Source organism: Toxorhynchites rutilus, chromosome 2, assembly GCF_029784135.1.
Source record: "Toxorhynchites rutilus septentrionalis strain SRP chromosome 2, ASM2978413v1, whole genome shotgun sequence".
Classification (NCBI taxonomy): domain Eukaryota; kingdom Metazoa; phylum Arthropoda; class Insecta; order Diptera; family Culicidae; genus Toxorhynchites; species Toxorhynchites rutilus.
In genome coordinates, this window is record NC_073745.1 from 99,511,307 (window position 1) to 99,538,143 (window position 26,837).

The 26,837-nt window shown below is 38.7% G+C and overlaps 2 protein-coding genes across 9 annotated transcripts in view; one reads left to right on the forward strand and one right to left on the reverse strand.

The window, feature by feature from the left end:
* LOC129764541 (phospholipase A1) overlaps positions 1-13,660 on the forward strand; it is a 101,610-nt gene extending 87,950 nt beyond the window's left edge. For all 5 annotated transcript variants that reach the window (XM_055763736.1, XM_055763735.1, XM_055763738.1 and 2 more), the window contains one exon: positions 13,089-13,660. In XM_055763736.1, the coding sequence (XP_055619711.1) occupies positions 13,089-13,537 (449 nt within the window). In that variant the 3' untranslated portion in view covers positions 13,538-13,660. The remainder of the gene's footprint in view (positions 1-13,088) is intronic.
* LOC129764540 (ensconsin) overlaps positions 1-26,837 on the reverse strand; it is a 246,086-nt gene that overhangs the window by 170,999 nt on the left and 48,250 nt on the right. The gene's annotated exons all lie outside the window — the stretch shown is intronic.

The window sequence follows — 26,837 nt, forward strand, 5'->3', positions numbered from 1 at the left end:
TCCACGGTCAGCAGAGTACTAAAACGATACTTCGAGAACCTAACCATCGACCGGAAGGTGAAGAACGGCAAAAATGGATGCTCCGTCAGTGAAAAAGATCACAAGCGCGTAGTTAAGCAGTTTAGACGTGATCCGAGAAGTTCGGTCCGGGATGTCGCCAATATGCTGAATTTGTCAAGTTCTATCGTCCAGCGGACCAAGCAGTGGGAGGACCTGCGTACATACAAGGTTCAGAAGGCTCCTAACCGCGACGAAGGGCAAAACATGGTGGGGAAGACGCGAGCCCGGAAGCTGTACACTGAAATGCTGACGAAGCCGCATTGCCTGGTAATGGACGACGAAACCTACGTCAAAGCGGACTTTCGTCAGCTGCCGGGCCTGTTGTTCTTCTCCGCAGAGGACAAATTCAGCGTTCCGGAGGAGATTCGCAAGCAGAAACTATCCAAGTTTGCCAAAAAGTACATGGTGTGGCAAACGATCTGCTCTTGCGGAAAGCGGAGCGCCCCTTCGTGATGACCGGCACGGTAAACGGGAAGGTTTACCTTAAGGAGTGCCTACAGAAGCGCTTACTACCACTATTGAAGCAGCACGAGGGCCCGACCATCTTCTGGCCGGATCTCGCTGCCACTATTCAAAGGACGTGTTGGAGTGGTACGAAGCCAACGGGGTCACCTTCGTGCCAAAGGAAATGAACCCGCCCAACGCGCCGGAGCTTCGCCCAATAGAGAAATATTGGGCGATTATGAAGCAGGCCCTCCGGAAGAACCCAAAAGTTGTCAAATCGGAGGCGGACTTCAAGAGAAAATGGATTTATGTTCAAAAAAAACTACAACCTGACGTTGTACAGAACCTTATGGACGGGGTAAAGAGGAAGGTGCGAGCATACGGGCTTGGGCTCGAAGTATGAATAAAAAGAAAATGCCAAAAGTTGTTTAATAGCTTTTATTTTACTGTCTAAAATTTTCAAAAGGATCGGTCTACTGGGCGAATTTCTACAGCGTTTTTTCCGTGATGCAATTTGATGTGACACACCCTTTAAACACACACTGCAGCCACAGACGATTCTATATTTGTGCCACCACCAACAATGATAACACATGAAACCAAAAATGCTTGCGGGGCATTTCTCGCGAAACTTTTGAAAAGGACCTATCTGCATTGATCCAATCCCTTCATCAACGATCTCTTTCGTTAATAACTCAACGGCAAAAACATTTCCTGATGTGTTCAACGATCAGCAGTGTCGAAGGAAGCCACGTTTATTAAATTATGTTGCAAAACTGGCGAAATGTCAGTCTGAAAAGGCCATGGTTATTGAAAGAGAAAGTCAATGGAAAGAATCGATGAAATTGGGTCCTTTTTAAAAGTTGCGCGAGACCTCATCATACACAAACACGCTTCACCTAACGGTATGGAAACCGACGCGAAATATATTTTCATCGGATACCATCTGTTCGGAGTTAAAAATCAGGACACCTGCCACAGTTACTATTACAGGTCGGACTCGATTATCCGGAGCATTGATTTTTTTTTCACTCCAGATAACACTCCGGATAATCGAGTCAAAAAAAAATTTTTTATTCCTTTTTTTTGCATGTATTTTTTATTTTTTGAATATAAAAGAGGAATTTGATTTTTGATTCATCCCCTTAAAGTCAGAAAACACCTTTCTCACATGAAAAAAATAAATTTATCAAGATTCTCTCAGGAGGTGATAGGCGATCATATTATATTTGATGAAAAAAAATCCTTTTACGCATATGTTCGAATTTCAACAATGAAAGAGTTATAGAACTTTTTTTCTGTTTCGGACTCAGTTGCCTCAAACTGGCTCTACATTAAAATGTACGTTACGGAAGACAACTCTGTTGCCTTCATTTGAAAAATGAGAAAACTTAGTATAGGATACAGTAGTGGAACATCTAAATTAGTGTATTTTAATAACATTTTGGAAGTGAAAAACTTAAAAGTTAATAATTTTTAATGTGTTATTATTATCTTTATCCTAAAAATTGTACTAATTGGCTTGTTCCTATCAACCGCTCTACAATTTGTTCTTTGACACCCAAATTCTATCTTTCTTAATTTGGCTGCAATATCGAATGCAAAGAATTCCTGGTAAAAAATCAAGCAAAATCTCCAAAAATCACTATTTTTACCCAACTGTACATGTAATAGCCACTCAAATTTCACCTTAACGTTGAAAGATTATATTTCTTCTTGAAATAAGTCATATTTGAAATATAAAAAAAATATTTTTTTCCAAACTGTATATAATCGAGTCGAAAATTGTATATAATCGAATCACATATAATCGAGTCTGTATATAATCGAGTCTGACCTGTATCAAATGAAAGGGATTGACTAGTAGAACACAGTTATTTATTAAAAAATGCAAATCCAAAATGACCGCCACCACAAAGTGGCGCCAAATATATATTTTTTTTTCAAAACCACATCAATATGGGTATCAAATGAAAGTGCTCGACTAGTAGAACATAGCAGATCATGAAAAATTCAAATCCAAGATGGCCACAGTCCGCAAATAACTGATTACTTTCTAATGGCCCTGTTTGTATGTTTGTTTGAGTGTTTGTAGGATTGCCCCACATTAATTGAAATTTGACCCCGTTCCTGATCACTGATTGTTCTGAAATTTGGAACATACCTTTAATTATACTGCCGTTATAAAACTGCTTGAACGTTCAATTTGGTCGCCCCTAAAAAATGGCTGACTTGGAGAATAGACTACATTATGAACAACATAAATTCGAAAAGGTAACCGCCACTAAATAGTCGAGTATATATTTTTTGCATTCCCCTCAATACAGGGAAATTCGATATAGCGTACCCTCGTTATAACGTACACATTTTCAAAGTCCAAAGGAATAATTTTTTGAACAGTATTTTTCTGAAAGAACAATGATCTGTATTCTGATACTAAAGCTTGGTTTATACTATTAAACAACCCCGAAGTACAACAGTTTTATGATTCCGGATTCTAAATGAATCAAATTTTAATCAACAGTACGAAGAGAAACATCTTGAGAAAGCTTGGCTTCGTCTTCTAGTTGAATTTATCCATTAACCTTACTCAAACAGCAACACAATAAAGTAATATAAGCTACGTTTCTGAGTTCTTTATTATGTTTCGATATAACGTACAATTCGATACAACGTACAATTTTGAAAGTAAAATGTAAGTTATATCGAAGTTACCCTGTATTGTTATCAAATAAAATTATTTGACTAATAGAATACAGTAAATAATTAAAATATTCCGAAGAAAGTTAGGTAAGAAATAAAAATTTAAAAAAAGTTGAATGATTTTATTGTAGAGATACCATTGTAGTATGCTAATGTTACAGATAATTTACTAAAAACTAGAAAATAAAATAAATAAAACAGCTTTTGAGGTTGTACGGATTAATGTACTAAAAGCTAGAAAATAATATAGAATATAGAAATAGAGACAAGTAACAGTTAGTAGTTATCACATCCGTTCCTTCATTCATGTTTGTGTTGTTGATAATGTAGCGTATTCTCCAAGTCAAGCCATTCAGCCATTTTTTAGCGGCGGCCCAATTGAATTTTTCAATATCATGGAATACGCAGTTTTATAATGGCAATAGAATTAAAGCCGAACATTATGCTCGCTTGAACGACCGACAGAGCTTCCTGGCGATCGAAGAACCGAGACATCTCCCAATCTTTAACTTCCGACCTAGATTTGGGCCAACCCTCACGAATGAATCGGTGAACTTTTCGAAGCAACGGATCGGTGCCGTTGCTTTTTCAATCATACTAAAACTGAGAGGTAGTTGATTAGTACTATCGATTGCTACTGACCTTAAATCTTCTTCCAAGGTGGTACATGCAATTATGACATCCTCATCCGGTTTGGTATGTTGGTCGATAGGACGGATAATCGATAGGACGTTGGTCGTTGGTTGGTCGATAGGACGAAAAATCGTAGGAGAGCAACGATAACGCCCACCGTTGAAGGCGATTGCATGGTCGGTTTAAAGCCGAAACCGTCTCCCAAAGATAAATTTGTGGAATTTGGTAACAGCGTAAATTATTGCCAATCCTTCCCGGTCAATTTGTGAGTAGCGCTGTTCAACCGGTGTAAGCGCACGAGATGCATGTTGAATCACTTTAACGTGGCCATTGGGATACTTGTGACTAATTGTTGCCAATGCCGATGGAAGATGCGTCTGCTGATACAATTATTTCCTGCTCCGGGTCATAATGTGCTAAAAGCAGCTCTGACGACAGATTTTTTTTGAATTTTTCAAACGCCTGCTGGCATTCGCGCGTCCACATGAATGCTGATGAATTCTTCAGGAGCTGATCTAGCGGAAACCTGAGAGCCCGCATATTTGGAACAAATTTTCCATAACAATTTATGGCTCCCAGGAAGGAGCGTACTCCCGTGATGTCCTTCGGTGGCGGTAGGTCCTCTATGACATGGATTTTAGCTGGATCTGGTCTGAGCCCATGACGATCTAAGATATGACCCAGGTAACGGAATTGCTGCTGGCCAAATGAGCATTTTTCCGGCTGAATTGTGAATCCGAATTCTTCAATCCGCTGCAGCACTGCAAATTACGCTGATGTTCGTGTGCATCTTTGCCTCCCACAACCACGTCGCCTAGGTAGCCTGCAGTACACGGAAGACCTGCCAACATCTTGTTCATCAGCTGCTGGAATGCTCCCGGCGCAGCTTTGACACCAGGAGGCAGCCTGTTTCCTCGATGGGTGTTGATAGTGAGTAGTTGGCGGCAGCTTTCCTCCACTTCCATCTGAAGAAAAGCATCAGATAAATCAATCTGACTGAACACTTTACAATTGGAGAGCTTTGAAATGACGTCTTGTGGCAGTGGAAGGGAATACTGGTGTGACTGGAGCCGATCGTTTGATCCAGTTGAATAGTCGCCACATATGCGAATATTGCCGCTGGCCTTTCGCACTACGACTATTGGAGCCGCCCACTCTGAATAGTCCACTGGTGAAATAATTTGCAGAGACTCTAGTCGGTCTAGTTCTTTGTCCACAGTTTGCAACATAGCGTATGAAACCGGCCTTCTTGGACAAAAGACTGGCTTACACGCTTCCTTCAGCGAAAGTTGAATTTTAGATTTGGAGCAGAGCCCCAACGTCTCGCTGAACAGCTTTGGGTACGCTTTTTGCAGAGAAACGATGTCATTGGTACCACCGACGAAATTACAAAATTTATCCATTGGTAATGACCAAAGCTGGAACTTGTCGATGAGATCGATTCCGAGCAGATTCAATGGATGTGTAGAAACGAAGATGCGTCCGCTATGCGTCGTGCCATTGATTTCTACGTCACTGACGAACTCACACTGCAGGTTCAGTTGTTCTCCCGGTGCTGATTTGGCGGTCTGACTCGCAGGAACACCTGCTGGTTGGCCGATTCGATCCACACCTTTTCGGACGCGATAGTAATATCAGACGCCGTGTCGAGCTGCAATCTTACAGGAGTACCGTTCAGCTTCACCCACACGTAACGACGCTTGCACTCGACGCTGCTGACCGATGCAATAACGGTTTTGGTGAAGAATATTCGTGGCTGATATTTTGATGCCTTCGTAGACCGCTTTGCGCTTGAGCAATAGCCCTCCTTATGACCGATCTGGTTGCAGCACTTGTGACTTTTGAAACCGCAATTGTTAGAAAAATGCATCGCATCACAGTTCCAGCAAGGAGTTGTCGGACTTTTGCGTTCTTCTTCGTTTCTTGGTGAATCTTTTGGACGATCTCTGAACCGCTTACCATACTGTTTCAGTTGCTGAAAGTTCCTCTTGATGATCTGAACACGTCTCTTTAGATTTATCAACCGCTGACACTCTTCCATCAGTGCTTCTAAGGTGACATCGTTGTTGTCTTCGATTTTCGTCAACAATCTGGTGCGCATCGCACTCCGACTTCAGACCGCAAACGAACAGCATTTAAAATGCTCTTCTGTCAACTTGGCCAACTCGAACTCCACGCAGATTTTATTCACCCGACAAGCGAACGTAACACAGTCCTCCGTCGAGGCTTTCGTAACGGTTAATGTACAGTATCGTTTCTTAACTGTGGACTCTTTCATGCCGAAAAGTCCCTTCAGTAACCTTACAGCAGTAACCTTACTTTGGCTTCGTCGTCGAGCCGTTCCGCATCCTTGACGAACAAGTCCTCGTACCTGGCATGCTGCGAATGTGATGTGATTTTCTGGATCGTACTGGAACTCACGAATATTTCCAGCCAAAGAGTCCAGAATAGCTTCGGGATTGGGAGGAACGTTGACTTGTATAGTCGAAAGTGCATTTCGGAATAAATTTTCTTACTGCTGCATAAATCCCTGATGCTGCTGGGCTGATTCACGCTGCTGTTGGATGAGTTGATTGGTGACGGTCTGTTGTTGCTGAAGCTGCTGCAATATTTGCACGTTAATAGCATCTGTTCGAGTCTGCTGTGTGGGGCTCCATTGAGGCACTCCTGGAGGAATGTTCTGCTGCTGCATTCCGGGAGGCTGTTGATGCTGCTGCTGCTGCACAAACCGCTGCTGTCCGGGTCCATTGATTCTCGAGGACTGGTCTGCTGAATGCTGATCCGCCATTGTGCTGTAGGAGCGTTTCCTCCTCTTTTTAGGCGACGGCGTGGTGATATTTTAAATCACGTTCTCGTGCGAAAACTGACCGAATTCCCGCGAAAACAACGCATTTATTCGCGCACTCGTCGCCACTTTTGTGTTGTCGTTCGCGAGATGATTACGTATAGAAACTATGATGTTTAACATAAAATATCATATAATAACTAAACTTTATTCATCTTAATAAAACGTGTATCTATTGTACGGAAAACAATGATGAAGTGAACATCTAGTGTGCTTCATCTACCCGGAAACGACAACTCTCCGCTTATTGTTTCACTCGTGACGTCGATACAAGTGACAGTCGAATCTGTCACTGGCGAGCTCAAGTGGTAGATGCTCTGTGGTATTGCCAGTTGTCTCCAACACTAGTCAAGCTCTTTCATTTGATATACATATTGATGGGGTTCTGAGAAAATATGTAATCCACCATTTTGTTGTGTCCGCCATTTTGGATTTGCATTTTCTATAAATAACTGTGTTCTACTAGTCAAGCCCTTTCATTTGATATCCATATTGATGGGGTTGTGAAAAAATATATATGGCGCCATTTTGTGGTGGCGGCCATTTTGGATTTGCAGTTTTCATAAATAACTGTATCCTACTAGTCAAGCTCTTTCATTTGATTTTTTGGTTATTGGCTATTCAATATGGAATTATTATACAAATTATTCCAAATTTCCGAAAATCAAAAATAAAATACTCCGGATAATCGAGTCTAAAATTCCTGACAATCGAATCCCGGATAATCGAGTCCGACCTGTATTACCAAACCATTGTGGTTTTTTGAGAGATATAAAAACACGTCAAATTTATTTATTTCACATATTTATTGGACGATCCAACCGGTGAAGATAGTCCGAAGATGATGGTTACATCTTGCTCAATAGTACCGAAGTGCAAGCCATGGGTATGAAACGCAAGAGCTCCTTCTGCAGCCCAAATTTTCATAGCGGCTGGATTTGATCTCTGCACCACACAGTTCAGCATGGATTTGAAAGCGGATGTCAATCGAATATTCTGGCAATGTTTCAGTGTTTGGATATGCCTAATTAGATTTACCATGGTTCATTTATTGTCCAAAATATATATGTTTATTTAAGCGTTAGCCTGACGAGGCCGGGAGATCAATATTTTGACAACTTTGCTTAAAGATTATGTTAGTAATATGTAACCGATTACTCGCGATTGACTCAAGGTTATTATTACAATGTTTTCTCGTAATTGCGACGTTGAAATCTCCCAATGTCTTGTACCGAAACGGGATACTTCCTATCGGGGTGTAGCTGATCATGATTCAGCAACGCCGCCTAGTCTGTACCCCACATCTGGCATGGCGCGTCTCTCTCGAATCAAGGAATCCAGGGTAGAATGATCAACAGCCGGCATAATCTTCAACTGGTGGAGAATTGTCATGAGCGGTACAAGCTTCGGCTCTTGTTGAAGGATCGGGCCATTGATCCACAACCTTTGGCCCGTGTATCTGTAAAGAGTAGGTGTATACACCACGCCACGTATTGCCACGACTAAGTAAAAGTTTTTCGATCGGATAGAAGGGATATGATACAGGGATACAACGGAGGAAACATCATGAAACGTTGACATCGGTGTTTCTGAGGAGGTATAGGACGAATTTCATGCCAACTCGTCTTAGGAGTTGGCAGCACAATCTCAGATAGCAATGAAACGTTTTGGGAGTAAAGACATGGGTCATTTAAGCAACTTTGCATACTTTAAATATTCGAAAAACAATTAGACTAAAGTATATAACTTAAAAACTATGATACCTACAAAATTCTTGTCAGAGAATGAAATGTAGGAAATTGCTTAAATTTTCACAAAAAATTACCAAAAATATTTTGGAAAAAAAAATTTCGCTGACAAAAATGTTATTTAAAAAATTAAAATTTATTTTTCTCAAAAACATATTTTTTTTAAATTCCCAAAAAAAAATCGGAAGATGGGAACTTTTACAGGGAAAAAGTTTTTCGAACAACAACTTTTTCATGTTTTCTTTGAAAAAAATACAACTTATCCTAATTAAGTTCAAAGTCAAGATAGAGATATAGTGTAGTGGATAAAGTTTTAGATCTTGTTAAAATATAATCTTTTGTCGAAGACATAACTTTCTATCTTTTATAGTTTTTGGAATATATGTCATTTTTGTATAAAGAATGTTTTGTCGTAACATTTTTGTGTGTAAATTCTCACGTTTAACATGTTCTTGACATGTTTCTAAATAGAGAAAAGTTAGCAGAGCATTTAAAATGCGATAATTTATACAAAAAAAATTGCGAATTGTATATTAATAGCATTTTTTTCAAAGAAAAACATGAAAAAGTTGTTGTTCGAAAAACTTTTTCCATGTAAACGTGCCTATCGTCCGATGTATGGAAAACTTGTTTGAAATTTTAAGGGCTATTTATATATATTTCTTTCGGAATTTTAAAAGCATATGTTTTCAAGAAAAATGAATTTACAATTTTCAAATATTTTTTTTTTTCAATGAAATGTTTTTCCAAAAAATGTTTTGATAATTTTGAATGAAAGCCAAAATAATTTCCTACATTCCATTCATTGACTAAAATTTTGTAGGCCTGATATTTTTTTTAAATTTTGAGTTCTTTCAACTTTTTTTTCGAAAACTCTTAATTTAAAAACTATAACACTTACAAAAAGATGGTCAAAGAATGAAATGCAGGAAATTATTTAGGTTTTCATTAAAAATTATCAAAGAATGTTTTTGAAAAAAATTTCATTGAAAAAAATATTTTGGAAATTACAATTCATTTTTCTCGAAAACATATGCTTTTAAAATAATGAAAAAAAAGATAGATATAAATAGCCCTTAGAATTTCCAACAAGTTTTCCATACATCGGACGATGAGCACATTTACATGGAAAAAGTTTTTCAAACAACAACTTTTTCATTTTTTTCTTTGAAAAATACTATTAATGTTTAATTCGTAACATTTTTATGTATAAATTATCGCAATTTACATGCTCTGCTAACTTTTCTCCAGTTGGAAACATGTCAAGAACATGTCAAACGTGGAACTTTACAAACAAAAATGTTACGAGCAAAACATTTTTTTTTCAGGAGTCTTCATACAAAAATGACTTATAGTCCAAAAATTATAACAAATAGAAAGTTGACGTCTTCGACAAAAGTTCACATATATTTTAGAGAATTTTAGGATTTTAAAAAAATACATTTTTGAGAAAAATGAATTTTAATTTTTAAAATAACTTTTTTTTTCAGCAAAATTTTTTTCCAAAATTTTTTTGTTATTTTTTCGTATAAATTTCCTACATTTCATCCTTTGACAAGAATTTTGTAGGTATCATAGTTTTTAAGTTATGCATTTTTGTAAAAATTTAAGAAAAAAAATTTGGCTCTTTCAAAAAGTTGTTCAATTATTTTTCGAATATTTAAAGCATGCAAAGTTGCTTAAATGACCCATGTCGTTACACCCACAATGTTTCACTACTATCTGAGATGGTGCTGCCAACGGCCAGTCGAGTTGGCATGAAATTCGTTATAGATGAAGCAGCAGATCAGGATCACGGCTACCTAGGATATTCCGAACTGAGATATCCGATTGTCTGCCTCGTGTTCTCAATGCTCTGGAAAGCTGAGAGTGAACAGTGGTAGCCATCGCCATAATCACAAAGATTGCTTGCTGTGAGCCCAATGCGATAAAGATGCGTGTTTAGGTTAGAGTGATTTGACATAAGCCGAGATATCACGCGAATGAAATCACAACCTACATTCAATCCCTTGAACCATGCACTCGTCGAGACCTTAGGGATAATCGTGTGTAACCAACGACCGAACTCATCTTCACTCCACATGCGCTGCCAACTTACGAATGCGTACTGACGAAGAATATGGAAAAAATCATCATAATCAATCTACCTTTCAAAAAGTGTGCCTTCTGAAGCGCCCACCCTAGCTAACGATCCCGCTTTCTCATTCGTAATCATATTATAATGGTTCATTTCAAACTCCTGTTTCAACAAAATGGCTAAATGTGAATAACGTTAGAAGCCACCGACACGTATAAATTACATATGCAGCGTTGATCTCATAATCCTTAACCCATTAACGACCAAACTGTAATTTTTTTTTTTACAAAGGCCATTCCCCCTTATCCCACGCGGCGAGTGACGTGGGATAGCAAAGTTTCTCGCTTTATTGTGGAAGGTACCTTACTTTTCAACTTCTTTTTGATACCCGAGTCGATAAAATGAGGAAACGATTTCAAATCTCACCTAGTGACAATAGTCGCGCCCTTCGCCTGCGGGAATGCAGTGACTTGAGCCATCTCATCTCATTCGCCGCGCGGAATAAATGGGATTGGTGTAATTTTGATTATTGGCATTACAGAAACCCCAATCTTCAAGAATTATTTTTTTCCGTTTTCCGGAAAATGACAAAAAATCAAAAAAGCGCAAAACAAACCAACATTTTTGTTTCTATAGGAGGTTCAATCCAATGGTTTTTTTCCTACATCACAATGTGTGATCTTTTATCACAGTAATATTGTAGAAAAGTTCACATATTTCAAAATTCTGTAAGGTTTTGTTTTTTGTTAGATTTTGTGAGGTTATGTACTTTCTGCACATAGTTGTCGTTTTTTTTTGCCCAATAAAGGGATACAAATTTGAATGAAATTGATAGAATGTGGTAGCTAATAGACTAAGCTATCATTTGATGCCAAAATCTTACCATATGGTTGCTTCCTAAAGTCATGAAAAATTAGCGAAGTTGCTGTTCGATTTTTCGAACATTTGGCATAAAAGTTAAGTCAAGGGCTAGTTCGATCTGTGAGACAGGGGTACTTCTTGTGCAATTCGTCGGTAAAATGGCACTTCCGTTCAGACAAAATCAACTTAGAATATCGAGACAAAACATAAAAACAACACCGTGGCGAGTAAAACGAAAACTCTGAATGAAAATAGTAGAAAGATCTCATGGAAGACCCAGTTGCTACTTTTTATGTGCTCACCAAAATTTCAGTCTCAAAACAAGAAAATAAATCAAAAATAAATCAGAACGCCCCAAAGGTATCTCACAATCAGGACATGTCCATTTTCATTTTCCTGAATGATGTTCACTGGCAGAAGAATTAATGTTATTTGCAAAATGAAATTTATGATAATTATCTTCTGTAAAAGCTTTGCACTTTACATATAAACTATTGCTTGTTTCTTTTATAGAGGCTTTAAGCATATGCTCAACTAAACCCTGTTAGAAAATCAACGATCAAAAACTCTCGGCTTTGAGAAAGGTTTTTTGGAGCCCCAGAGCCGCACAGTGGGGCCGTTCTGAAAAAAAATACGGTCAAAAATCTTTTCTTGTTTAACCTGACATTTTAGAGGTTGGGTGTCTTCAGAGAAGTTGTTCAGAATATTGATCCAAATAATTAAACGTTTTCACTTAAATTCTTACATAGAAAAACCATCTTTTTGTGCTTGCGAGATAGTTGAGTTTTGTCTTCAGAAAAATTGTAGAATTTATGACTACTACCGGTATTTACATTTAGCCATTTTGTTCAAACAGAAGTGACTGACAACCAATAATGAATTCATTCCTTCGACGACAAAAATTCCGAACAATACTCCAATGTGAAGTGAAGATACTATTCCGACAGAAAATATTTTGATGCACAAAACCGAATCGAACGAATATCCTACTTAAAGTTTTCCTCCAAATCAAACAATGACGTCCATTCGAACAATCCTTTGATCCTTTTTTTCTTGGGACATTGCAATTCTGTCGCACAAGCAGCTTCGCTGAAAAAAAGTTGAAGGACAGTCACCGGCCAAACAGCGAAAAACCCATGGCTTCGCTGTGACCAGAGCCAAGGTCGGGATAGAGCGATGACTTGGCGCTGGGCCTCAGCGTGGAAAATGCGGCAATAACTCAAAAATAATTTGATAGTTCGTGTGCATTTTGTTTTCGTGCTCTCTTTCCGTCGTCGGCGGTCACTTTTCCGCCCATCGGCGGCGGAGTCTTCCTTATGGCTATCGGATTGTGGGATCAGGCCCGGCCAAGTTGGAAACGGGAAAAATGAAATGAAAAAAAATCATATTGTAAGGCAGGAAAGTTTTATGCTTTTTTGCTTGCTTGCTTTGCACAAAAGCACGCTCTTGGTCGATAAAATTCAAAAAGTGATTTATGGCTGAAATATTTATCGAGTGGCGTAAAACAAATTAGTTGAAAAGTTTAGTTGTTCAGTTGTTTTTTTGGCCGCTATTATTCCATTTCTCGCGCTTGGATTGTGGTACATATGTTTTCCCAGCAATGAGATTATATTTTTGTGTAACTTTTTTTGATGAAGAACTTCAATGTTTTGCTCTGCTTGCTGTATCTTTAAGTTAATCCCACAAGTAACAGACATCTTTTATTCCATCCACTCAGGTCTGGACCCGGCCTTCCCGCTGTACGTATTCGAGCGAGCCTCCCAGCGGCTTAGTCCAGGCGATGCGGAATTTGTGGACGTTATCCACACCGACGGGGGACTGCTGGGCTACCCGTGGCCGCTGGGACACGTTGACTTCTATCCGAACGGGGGAACGCCACTGCAGCCGGGATGTGCTCAGCAGGAGCTGTCGAAAAACCGGTGGCTCGGTGTCATTATCGGCTGCAGTCATGCCCGGGCGTGGCAATACTTTGCTGAATCTCTGGTACGGCCGAAAGGTTTCCTGTGCGATCGGTGCGAGAATAGTGACGACAACGGAGGTGACAGTAATTGCACTATGGCCAAGGATGTGTTCATGGGTATGCACACCGATCGGAGCCTGCGAGGAAGGTTCTATCTGAGCACCAATCCAGAGCCTCCGTTCGGAAAAAACTTACCGTTAGATTAAGAGAAAAAACCCACGCTTCTAGTTGTACATTATGTGTACGAAATGTAAATAGATAGAATAGAGTTTTAGCAATAAGCTAGTTTTTAAGTAGAATTTTGTAATTCAAATCGAACACTATCAATAAATGGGACTTCAAATGTGCTATCATCGAATCGTTAGAGAGGAATCATTTTCAAATAATGACATAAGTGAATCCCCGAGCGGTAATAAAGAGCTGTCCCATTCAGGAGGAAAATTATTCCATCTGCAGTCCTTTTCGTGTTCGCTCTCTCGAACGTAACGAATTTTTACCATAAATTTTAAACCAAACTGTGAATAATGCAAAAACAGATTCGCGACTCAATCCTCACCATAATATACATTCGCTGAATATTGATAGGGAAAACTCGGCCCGCTGTCGTCCTGCTGTGGTGTATGATACGCGGCGATGAAGGGATATACCACTCGGCCCTCGCGGTGGCGTTTTATCCCACGGTTTAGTATCATTATAGCCCCGATAATTTATTGATGACAGACCTCTCTCAACTGGTTGCGGTTTCGCACCTTTTTTCCGCAATCGTTAATACACGCGCTTTTGGGTTTTGTGTGTGTGTGTGTGTGTGTGTGTGCGGATGTTTGGTAGTAAATCTTGTTCATTGGCAAATGCGTGAGCATATTTTTTCACAAACATCAGGATGTGTACGCATGCGATGTTTTCCAGCAAATGGCACCACGCGAACAATCTTACGGGGAGTTGTTTGCCATAAATATTAGGTCGTTCCAACGTGGTCGTACTGTCGGATCCATATGAAGAACTTCAGAAAGTGCGTCAATATCAGAAATTATAGCAACAATCGGGATAATTCGGAAGAATTTTGGTTAGCTGAGAGAGATTCAACAGGAGTCATGTGAGCAATATTTTGGTTGAAATCTTGAGTTTCAGGATGCTCTATGCATCACTCTGCCCCGTAGCTCCTACGTAGGTGTCAGCTGGGTGCATTCCCAGAGAGATCAGGATGTATGCGAATTGTCACTTAATCTATGTTGAACTAAGACCGTGACCAGATATGAATGGAGGAGAGATGGCTTAAATACGAAGCCGTGGACGGTACATGGGAGGTACCAGGCTTTCTAATCGGTGCACGTTTCGACAGGTAAACGGATACTGCCGCGAAGAACTGTGAAATGCCCGCATGGGAATGCTTGATCGTGGTCTGGATGGAGGAACCCTGCGTACGTTTCGAAGGAGCGAGGAAGTCTTCATCAAACCGGTGCATACCCCACGAGAGCAGCTGTGACGGAGTGCGCATCATGATGGAGGGCAATTCCTAATCGGTTAACGTCTCGACGGGAAAATGGATGCCTGTTAAATATACATAAGCGCAGTGGAGAACAACGAATGGTGAAAAATGAATATAGAGAAAAAGGGATGGATCAACGCTAGTCAGCGTTGAAGACTCGTGAAGTGCATGAACATAGCCGCCCCCTGAAGTAGTCGCCTAGATGTGGTCCCAGGGGGAATGAAGCAACGAGTAGGGGACTTGGTTTTAGTGTGTGAGAGCCCCCACTCGACGTCTGGGTTAACCTTTCCCAGATAAAGCTGGTAGAGCGTTCCTCGCCTATATGAAAAAACCAGGACACCCTCACAATATGTTAGCCCTTACTGTAAAACTGCAGGGCACAGAGAGAGTGAACCATGTTATCCTGAGCGGTTTTGAAGGTTCAAAACTATACCAATGACATTCTTTCCTTTTCCTTGATGGGTAGGGATCAAATTATAGCTGTCTCTTGCTGGCTCAAGATGCCAATGAAGATGGGATCTCTCTAGGAACCTCTAAATTATTAACAAGCCATTGGCCCGAGTACATCGTTAAAGGCTGGACCAGTAAAAGTGGAAAATACATTGTTGAAGTGTCCAATCGAAAATAAGCAGAAGATTGGTAAATTAATCGGGAATACGTGGGTCAAATATTCGTTCCACTCTGACCTCAATACGTTCAAGAGGGTGGTTTTCTGTCATGATGTGACGGGTCTTGGAGGGAAAACCAAAATATCAACAAGACTTTACAGTCAATAGAATTACTAAAAAGTTGGAGGGCAACGCTGTGACCAGTGTTGTCACATTTTCATCTGTACCAGAGGGGTTAAAAATCTTTCTCATCTGTACTTTTTGTTCCAAAAATATTCGATATAGTGAAAAATCTATTTTATTAGCATGATAAACTACTCATTCATTTACTACAAATACTACATTTACTTTTGCAAGTCATTCGTGTTTTTGATGGTGCTTATATATAGTTTTTCTGAATCTAGATTGCATACTATCATTTATTAAAATTTTCGAGCTGCCGCCACGATGTTTAATCAAATCTTTCGATCTTAAAATAACGTTCATCGTATGGTTGCAGAGCCGATTTCTTAGCTTATTTTTGTACTGATTATGTTCAAGAAAAAATCGGAGTGAGGCATAGTGAGAACGTTAGAAACAGAGCATCAAAGCGCCGAAAATGCGAGCAAGTCGTTAATTCTTTTTAGATATCCAATTTTTGTCCACAGATTTCTGAAACTGTGATTTCCTTACGGAGTAATTTTATATTCAGGGTACGGAATTCAGTTGAATAAATAAATTTGAATAAATATTATGCGATTATTCCCAGGAACCCTGTAACGTTTACAGGCTTCAACCTAAAATATCTGGCCGCTTTTCAAATGATCTTCAAATTTTATAGAATTGGATATTGAAACAAGATAAGATTCCTGGCAGATATTAGTGAGAATGATCCAATAAAAATATTTCATGTCTTCATGTAGCATCGTGAGTTCAGGGTTTTCAGCCTGGAATAAATGATTCAATCTGTTGATCAGGGGTTAAAACATAGGCCAAAGTTGCGAATAAAAACATTAAAGTGATCTGCAAATAACAGTTAGATGTAAATTTTCATCTGCTGAAAGTAAGGTTCTCATTGCTAACAAGTAATTTTTTTTATATTTTTCGTAACGTGAGTGTTTTATCACAGAAAAAACACCTAGACTATCGATTCGTGGTAAGATAGCTATATAAAAAATCAACTTTCACTCTTTACCACCCTTTCCCTATATATGTCCCTCAATAAATGCTCAACAACAAATGCTCTGGGCAATCGATTTTTATCAAGCACATTAGGCGTCGTGCACAAATTATGTAACGCTAAAAATCCGGATTCTGGACCCCCTCCCCCCTACGTAACGCAATTTCTTATCTCTAATACACAGAAAGTAACGCAACCTCGACCTACCCCCCCCTTATCGCGTTACGTAATTTGTGCACGAAGCCTTACGGAGTTCGAAACCCCCATCATCAAGGGCGCACCGTCCGATGCCCGACGCGAATACTTTCAGACGATCCTCTTCTGAAACTGATCAATTATTGCATCGTAAATGCATTTATGATCAATAGCACTAAGCGATACCGCAGCGTTAAAGTCTTCATGTACCTTAATGGAACTTTGCTCAAATGTAAGAAATTTCACACGCGGAAAAAATCAGTACCAATCTGTACTTTTTGACGAAAATCTGTACCCTGTACCGTACAGAATCTGTACCAAAAATCACGAAAAAATCTGTACCTTTCCAGATAAATCTGTACGTGTGGCAACACTGCACAATGGTCCAGGAGATGTATTTAAGTGGAAATTAGCATTTAAAGCTCGACAGTTATTCTCTAGACAAAAACTGTCTTCGACAAAGTTGTTACATACAGGGTTTTCCATTTCGGGCTTCCGAAAGTATACAGCCCTGCGCTGACAACCGTTTGACATAGCTGTCAACCAAAGCGTCATATCATTAGTTGAATGTCTGCCATTTTACAATATGGATCGTTTTAGCATCGCACAACGTGTTAATTTTGTTAAATTATACTATAAAAATGATGAAAAACCGGCAAATGTTTTTCGAGCATTACGGACGGATTTTGGTCGTCATGGACGGCCTACAGAGCACACAATCGCTAATGTAGTGCGTAAATTCGAACAAACTGGATCCGTAGCGGATATTGTGAGACCTGTGCATCATCGTAATGTGCGTTCGGCCGAAAATATTGCTGCTGTTGCTGCCGGTGTGGAGGATGACCCGAATGTTTCGATTCCACGGCGTGCTCAGCAATTGGGCTTGTCAAACACATCATTGTGGCAAATTTTGCATTTGGACTTGCACCTACATCCATATAAAGTCCAACTGGTACAAACATTAGAGCGTGGTGACCATGGAATGCGTCGGGCATACGTCGATTGGGTGAACGAACAACAGCAGCAAAATGCTGAATTTTCGCATCAGCGATGAGGTACATTTCGAGCTCGGTGGCTATGTGAACACCCAAAATTTCCGTATATGGGGCTCAGAAAATCCACACGTGATTGTTGAGAGGCCATTGCATTCGCCAAAAGTCACTGTTTGGTGCGCATTATGGTCTGGTGGAGTCATCGGGCCGTATTTCTTTGAAAATGAGGACGACGAGACGGTAACTGTGAATGGTGAGCGCTATGGCCGCATGTTAACCGATTTTTTTTTGCCACTAATTGAAGATATGGATACGGATGACATGTGGTTTCACCAGGACGGGCCACGTGCCACACAACACGACCGAACCATATTGCCATATTGCGAACGAAATTTGAGGGACGCATAATTTTGCGTTTTGGTGATGCCAATTGGCCGTCCAGATCATGCGATTTGAACCCGCTAGACTTTTTTGTGGGGTTATGCGAAAGACCGTATCTATGCCAACTCTCCGCAAACTCTTGAACATTTGAAAGACAACATTCGTGAAGTTATGACCGAGATACCGCCTCATATGTGCCGAAAAGTAATCGAAAATTACCTGTTACGGATCAAGGTGTGCGAGGAAGCCCTAGGTGGACATTTGAATGATGTTGTATTGCACACATAATGGCATAAACCAAACTTTAATTTGAAATAAAAGTTTCATCGAAATTCGAATTCTAAGTGTGTTTTATTTCAATTTACATTCGGACTTTAAGTTGGAAAACCTTGTACAATAGAGCGCTCATTTTTATGTTATCAAAAATAGGGGTCGATGTCGATGTCGAATTGTCGATGAAATAAAAAATGCAACTTTCTTATCTATATAGATAGAGGTAAACATAGTTCGACAATGTTGTAGTCCTAGTTATTTGAGACATCGTTGTAGAACGAAGTTTTTTTATATTTCTTGAAATAACCGATATAGCGCCTTTTTTCTATGTTACGTTAATGTCACCATGAAAAAAACTGTTTTTTGCTCTTACTTTTATATGTCAAATTCTACATATAAACTGTCTTCAGAAGACTTTTAGAACTTACTAATACAAACATTTTTCGATACAAAACTTGTCAATACCTCAACTTCGCTCAAAGTTATTGATATTTTTTCCCAAAAACACGCTCTTTTCAATTGTTTGTCATTGTTTCTGGGGCAAACATAAAAAAATTTTGTTGACGGAATTTGAAAAAAAACAGGAAGTGGGTTATATCTATGGTATAACCGCAAGGGTGACGTAGGACTATCGTTGATTTAGAGATCATTTGTTTGAAGTTGAATCTAAATCCATTCTGAATGAATGAATAAATGAATATTTGGGGGACTTCGAAAACGAGAGCGTTACGTTGGAGGCACAAGGTTTTATGCATCCAATATAGGATACGAAAAACCTTGTTCTGAAGAATAATCTTCAGAAGCTAACCTGCTAACTGTACTTGATTGACAAATCACAAACCCAAATGTATTATATGGATATTTTATGGATAGAAAACATTAAAATAAACTCTTTCGCTTGAATGTAATTTTCAATTCCAAGGGGAACTGGCAGATTATTTTCCAGCAACGATTAGATATTTCCACATTTTCCTCGATACTGGAAGCCCACCAGTGGTTAATGCTAATTCGATAACCACCTGTTAATAGCACTTGATTGAAACATATTTGGTCACAGTGTTACATGGATAGACATTCAAATAAACTCTTTCACATGAATGTTTTTTTTAAATTCCCAGAGGAACTGGCAGATTATTTTCCAGCAATGATTAGATCTTTCCGGAACTTTCTCGATGCTGAATGGCATCCAAACGGAAAGAATTCTGCGCGTGTATGTGTCGATCCTTCGCCATCCACCTCCTCCAGCACGTTAGGCAACGATGTTGTCTTGTCGATGTCCTCACGAAAAATGAATGTGTCTCACCACCAGAATATCGCTTAAGTATGCTTTTTGTGTGTGATTGAATCGAGAGAAGGTGTGGTTTACGATGGCAATTTGGAAGGCAAACTAGAGGGGAATGAACTCTCTGAGCTCGGAACTTTCGGCGACTGAGCAATAATCGATTGCGGGCGCATACAATATTGGATACGGAAATATCCTACTGATGGGGAAGAATAATCTTCAGAAGCTATCCTGTTAATTGCGATTGATTGAAAAACCACAAAACCAAATGTATTTGGTCACAGTGTTACATGGATAGAAAACATTCAAATAAACTCTTTCACATGAATGTATTTTTAAATTCCCAGAGGAACTGGCAGTTTTTTTTCAGTAACGATTAGACATTTCCACATTTTCCTCGATACTGGAAGCCCACCAGGGGTTAATACTAACTCGATAACCATCTGTTAATAGTACTTGATTGAAACATATTTGGTCACAGTGTTACATGGATAGAAAACATTCAAATAAACTCTCTCACATGAATGTATTTTTTAAATTCCCAGAGGAACTGGTAGATTATTTTCCAGAAATGATTAGATCTTTCCGGAACTTTCTCGATGCTGAATGGCATCCAAACGGAAAGAATTCCGCGCGTGTATGTGTGTGTAGCGATGTCTTCCCGGGGAACCGTTTGTGGCATCACTCTCCTCTTGATGGATTCCCTTCTGGCCTAGGGTGTTCAAACAGGCTCTTGGTGACACCGTTCATCCGCGCTTTCATGATAAATGAAGAGCTTCACCACAACAGCGACAACATGCTCCAATCGCTGTTCAATTAGAACTGAGTGGATTTCCGAGCGGCGCTCGCTTATATACCGATTGGTGATTTCAATAGCCTGTTTTGAAAGCAATTTTAAGACTATTGAAACAAGTTTTTGGATCAGAAAGTAACAAGTATAGAACGCGTAGACATTTTATCTTTCGAATGAAGTGTTTATCATACCATTTCGTTCAGTTGTTTAGGAGCTATTAACGCTCAAAATCTCGGTCTCCGGCGTAACGCTTTCGTTTTCGAAACTTTGATTTTACACCCCGGTATAGAAATGAAAGACGTAGTCCTACGTCAAAAATTTCACTCTAAATAATACGTGGTTTTAAAACTATGTTATTTTTTGTGTTTGAGTAAATTAAAATTGAAATAATGAGTTTGTAGGTTAAAAAAACATCAATAAATTTAAATAGGATTAATATATTGACAAATTCTGCATCGCAAAACGTTGGTATTGAAAAGCTCTAAGAGTCGTACGAAGGCAGTTTTGATGTAGAATTGAAAAAAAAACCCGTTTACCCTAATGCAACTTAGAAAAAACGCGCCTAAATCGATTATAAGAAAAGATAGAACAAATATCTAGTCTAAGATTTTGTCTCAAGAACAAATATCTAGTAGAAAGTTATTTTTTGCGCTTTCTATCTAAGTTGCATTAGGGTAACCATGAAAAAACGATTTTTGTTGCTTTAACTTTTATATTTCAAATTCTACATCAAAACTGCCTTCGTACGACTTTTAGAGCTTTTCAATACCAACGTTTTGCGATGCAGAATTTGTCAATATATTAATCCTACTTAAAGTTATTGATGTTTTTTTTAACCTAAAAACTCATGATTTCAATTTTAATTTACTCAAACACAAAAAATAACAAATCACGTATTATATAGAGTGAAATTTGTTCTTTCAAATTCTGTCAACAAACATTTTTTATGTTTGCCCCAGAGAGAATGACAAACAACAACCTCTTAATACTAACTTCCACTTCCTTCCACATGTTCTGTGAGAATTTTAGATGCTATAACAGATGCAGAAATTGTCCTGTTTTCTTTGAGGAACTCAATATGACCAAGGCAAAGTTTCTTTTGCGAAAGCAAGGAGACCGCCTGAACGGAGGTACCTTCTTATGCGCCTGTCTTGGAGTCTCAAGATTTTAATGCCCCAGCTCAGAATGCATCCCCTATAAGAACAAGTAGCCAGACTGGTAATAATTCACCCTGAGAGGATAAACTTATTTGAACTCGAAGAAGAGAAAAGAATAATGGAGCTGCTGAAAGTCGTTAGCGACCCTTCCAGCTATTTGTCAGATGAAAGTCTTCGCAAGGTCACAACCCCAAATGTGCCTTATGCTACGAGATCAGCAATCGGGAAATCTTCACCAAGCGTGGCATCATCTGCAAAGGTAAGAAACTCCAGCACTTAAAGCCTTAAAGTCAGAGACTGGTTATGTCCCGAGTACTGGTAAGTCCAAGCTCAACATTGCATTCTGCATTAGTGACTCGGCAAACTTCGTCTCGCCCAAAATTTGTTTTTCGTTATCAATACCTTCAAACATTCTCGTTTTCTTACTAAGCGCAAGTTCATGAGTGCAATCGCAGAACTGTTCATTGTTTGATCTTTTAATCGAACCCGTTGAATTTACCTTTCACTAAAAAATTCCTAGTACTTCTACCAAAACTCATCTATATAATATCAGAATATTTTCAGACACAATTCTCGTTCAAGATTTTTCAACCACTTGCAAATAACATGTTTCTCCGTTACATGGAATAAATATTTGATACAGAAAATATGGTAGAATAAAGAGAGACTCCTCCCCTCTTTCCCCCTTAGAGAGTGGAGAGGAGTGTCCATTCACCATAGAAACGTTTTGTGTCCCCTAAAATCTTCACATGCCAAATTTGGCTGCATTTACTTGATTAGTTTTAGAGTTATGCAGAAATTTGTTTTTCGTTTGTATGGCAGCCTCGCCTAAGAGAAGGGGGAGGAATATCTAACCACCATTGAAATATTTATTGCACCTTAAAACCTCCAGATGCCTAATTTGTTTGCATTTGCTTGATTCATTCTCGAGTAATGCCGAAATTTGTGTTTTATTTCGCTATCCACATAGCAAATGATGCTGTTCAGCAAATGCGTGGTTATATTGCACCTGATTATAAAATGAAGTTGGAAAGTGTTTTGTTTCGCTCACTCGTATTAATCTTATTTTGCTGTACCATGTATATTATACAAATGCTTACCAGTATTTGGGAGTCATGACATTTTCTGTTATGTTATGCCTCATTTAATGTTATAAATCTGGATGACAAAACATGAGCTTAAAATCAATTTCGGGTGTAGTATCAAGTTCAAAGAGCACTGGATTACCTCGAGTTTTCTGAACTGATATGTTGAAATCATGTTTCCAATACATGCCAGAGATTTTAATTTGTACATTACACCTAGATCTCACAATCATAAAGCGGTGGTACGGGAAATCGAAGAAATATCACGCGATCTTGACCAGCTAACAAAGCATATATGCTGAATGCCGCTGCAAATCACATAACCCGCACAAACGGGCTGCCCGATAAGAAGAGGGTCCCTTGGTGCAGAATGCAACACGTTTTAGATGCATACCTATGAGAGCACTTAGGAGATTAATGAACGGTAATTATAGGGAGAGAGAAGCTTGAACTATCTCTATCATGGCTCGACGTGTTGCTAGAAGATATTTTTGGAGGGTGGAGAAAGACAGCTGGACGAAGTTCATGAGCGAGATTAATGCAGACCTCATAGATTACAGCGAAGAATCAATCCACTCAATGGTGGAACATTTCAGGTAGGTGAACGGTAACACTATCACCGGCGATCCTTCTTGCTACTAGATAAATTCAGGTAGATTACATAGCGTCCTCTGATGTTGATTTTACGCAATTAACTCGTTGTGGTCGCTCTCGGAATTGTGTGGCCTTGCGTTGTCCTGATGGAACACAATACCTCTTCTGTTGACAATTCTGAACGTTTCTAGCTTCAAACGGTCCATTCATTGACAGTAGAGATCATAATTTAGTGTATTGCACTAAAAAAATTTAAAACAATTAAAAAGTCACAAGAGGGTGTGTCCGAGAGACGACCACATAGTTGACGTAGGATTCCGTTGGGCTAACTGTTGATTTTGGATGTTTGAAGAATTACATCGTAACACTCTTTAATAATGATTTAGTGGCCCTGAAAAGTGTAGTTTCGTTTGGTTGTTGGGTATTGTTTGTTCTCTCCACCAGTGTTTACCGAGTGATGATGACAGAAGGGTGGTAAACAGTCGTTGGATAGTGCGTATCAGATAAAAGAAACCGAATTGGAACGAGATATGATGAAAACCGTGATCCCAGACGCGATGCCATCTGTGATATGTATGGATGAAATAAAGAAAAAAAAACTCATAAATGTAATATGTACCAATACCGAACACAATTTTCAATTTTTCTCATCAGTAAAAACATGTTACTTTAATATAGTGAAAACATATTTAAAATGGAAAAGTACATTTTTCTTTTTAATTCTTACTTTCTGAGTGTTTATTCAACCCAATGCGAATTTTAGTTGGACTAACAACACCTAATGCTATATGTAGAGCGTATGGGAAATCACTTTTTGTAATATTTCTTCACTTTTCCAATTTTTCTCGCCGTATAAACTTTCCTTGGGTGAAAATGAACACAACAAAACAGACAGCTTAAACCAAACGACCCGTTCTCGAGCGAGAACACACCTTGGTTTTTATTTATGAAAATTGAAATAAATCGTTTCATATATCAAGTCATTTTTAACCCAACTGCTACTATACACAATTTTACACTTACACTTGCGCTAAATATTTCACAATACACGATCGGTCATTGATATGAAATTTCATGAAGCAACCAACATTAAAGCTCCAAATTCAAATTTTATTTGCTAGAATTAATCGTATCACTCACTTTACTTGCAATACAAAAATACCCCCGACTTGCATATATTTGCAATGCCGATTTCCCCCAGGCAGCTTGGTTTAGATGTCTCTGTCAGGGAACACATTTCGGTAGGAACAAAAGCTTCCCCTACTTTCATGTATTTGAAATGCCGATTTCCCCCAGGAAGCTTGGTTTTGATGTCTCTGTTAGGGACCCGCCGCATGTATCGTCAATTTCGACCAATCAGAAGTGGGTATTTCCGTTAGGATAGGGGTTGATATTTTTCGATTGCTCAATAGTTAGTTTCATGACATATATTATTTTCTTCAATATAAACAATTGTTCTGGAGTGCCAACATCGATTGGCGCATAAATTACATCAATCCATCATGAAATGACCGAGCAATAAGCGTTTGAAATTGGATAATTTTCACGATGTACACGATTTTCGATTTTCAATTTGTACTCCTATATGTTCCCGGAAGACGTAATCCTGTGCAAAAAAAAATGAAAATAAATTGAATTGCACGGATTTTACTGTTGCAGTATCGGCTCAATAAACATTAATCACAATTTCAGAGGCCTGGCTTGTATTTTCGTAAAAAGTGTAAAATGTACCGAATTTTCTCTTTATTGACCTCCATTGTTAACACCCTGTAACTCACAACTGAATGGAATGAAAATGGAAAAAACAACAAAAGATTTTTTTCAGTGTGAAATGCAACGCCTTTACATGGGCTTTACAACGGGCCATGAAATTACATGATCGTTATTACACGAGGTATTGATCACGAGAAAATAATGAATAACATTTTCCCCAGCCTAATATTAACTTAACAGTAAACATGTTAATACAAATTACTCACAAATACTAGAGTAGGCAATTAATTTTTGAAAAAAAAAAATATAAAATTCGCACATTGATGATATTTTTTTAATCAGTGTTATAAGATGAACCTGGTAACTTTCTTTCTATTTCTACTAAAGTAATCTCTTGAATTAAATTAGTAAATGAGTATATTCAAGTTTCAACAAATTTCAGAACGCAAATGCCATATGCACCTCTCAATTTTTTCATTTTATACGAACTTATGCGCGTTTACCTATTTGTTGAGTTTTTGAAAAGTACAAAAATAATACATTCTGCTAGAAATCAAGTTGGATCACGTAACACAACTGATACTGAAGGGGGAGGAATATCTAACCACCATTGAAATATTTATTGCACCTTAAAACCTCCAGATGCCTAATTTGTTTGCATTTGCTTGATTCATTCTCGAGTAATGCCGAAATTTGTGTTTTATTTCGCTATCTACATAGCAAATGATGCTGTTCAGCAAATGCGTGGTTATATTGCACCTGATTATAAAATGAAGTTGGAAAGTGTTTTGTTTCGCTCACTCGTATTAATCTTATATTGCTGTACCATGTATATTATACAAATGCTTACCAGTATTTGAGAGTCATGCCATTTTCTGTTATGTTATGTCTCATTTAATGTTATAAATCTGGATGACAAAACATGAGCTTAAAATCAATTTCGGGTGTAGTATCAAGTTCAAAGAGCACTGGATTACCTCGAGTTTTCTGAACTGATATGTTGAAATCATGTTTCCAATACATGCCAGAGATTTTAATTTGTACATTACACCTAGATCTCACAATCATAAAGCGGTGGTACGGGAAATCGAAGAAATATCACGCGATCTTGACCAGCTAACAAAGCATATATGCTGAATGCCGCTGCAAATCACATAACCCGCACAAACGGGCTGCCCGATAAGAAGAGGGTCCCTTGGTGCAGAATGCAACACGTTTTAGATGCATACCTATGAGAGCACTTAGGAGATTAATGAACGGTAATTATAGGGAGAGAGAAGCTTGAACTATCTCTATCATGGCTCGACGTGTTGCTAGAAGATATTTTTGGAGGGTGGAGAAAGACAGCTGGACGAAGTTCATGAGCGAGATTAATGCAGACCTCATAGATTACAGCGAAGAATCAATCCACTCAATGGTGGAACATTTCAGGTAGGTGAACGGTAACTCTATCACCGGCGATCCTTCTTGCTACTAGATAAATTCAGGTAGATTACATAGCGTCCTCTGATGTTGATTTTACGCAATTAACTCGTTGTGGTCGCTCTCGGAATTGTGTGGCCTTGCGTTGTCCTGATGGAACACAATACCTCTTCTGTTGACAATTCTGAACGTTTCTAGCTTCAAACGGTCCATTCATTGACAGTAGAGATCATAATTTAGTGTGTTGCACTAAAAAAAATTTATAACAATTAAAAAGTCACAAGAGGGTGTGTCCGAGAGACGACCACATAGTTGACGTAGGATTCCGTTGATTTTGGATGTTTGAAGAATTACATCGTAACATTC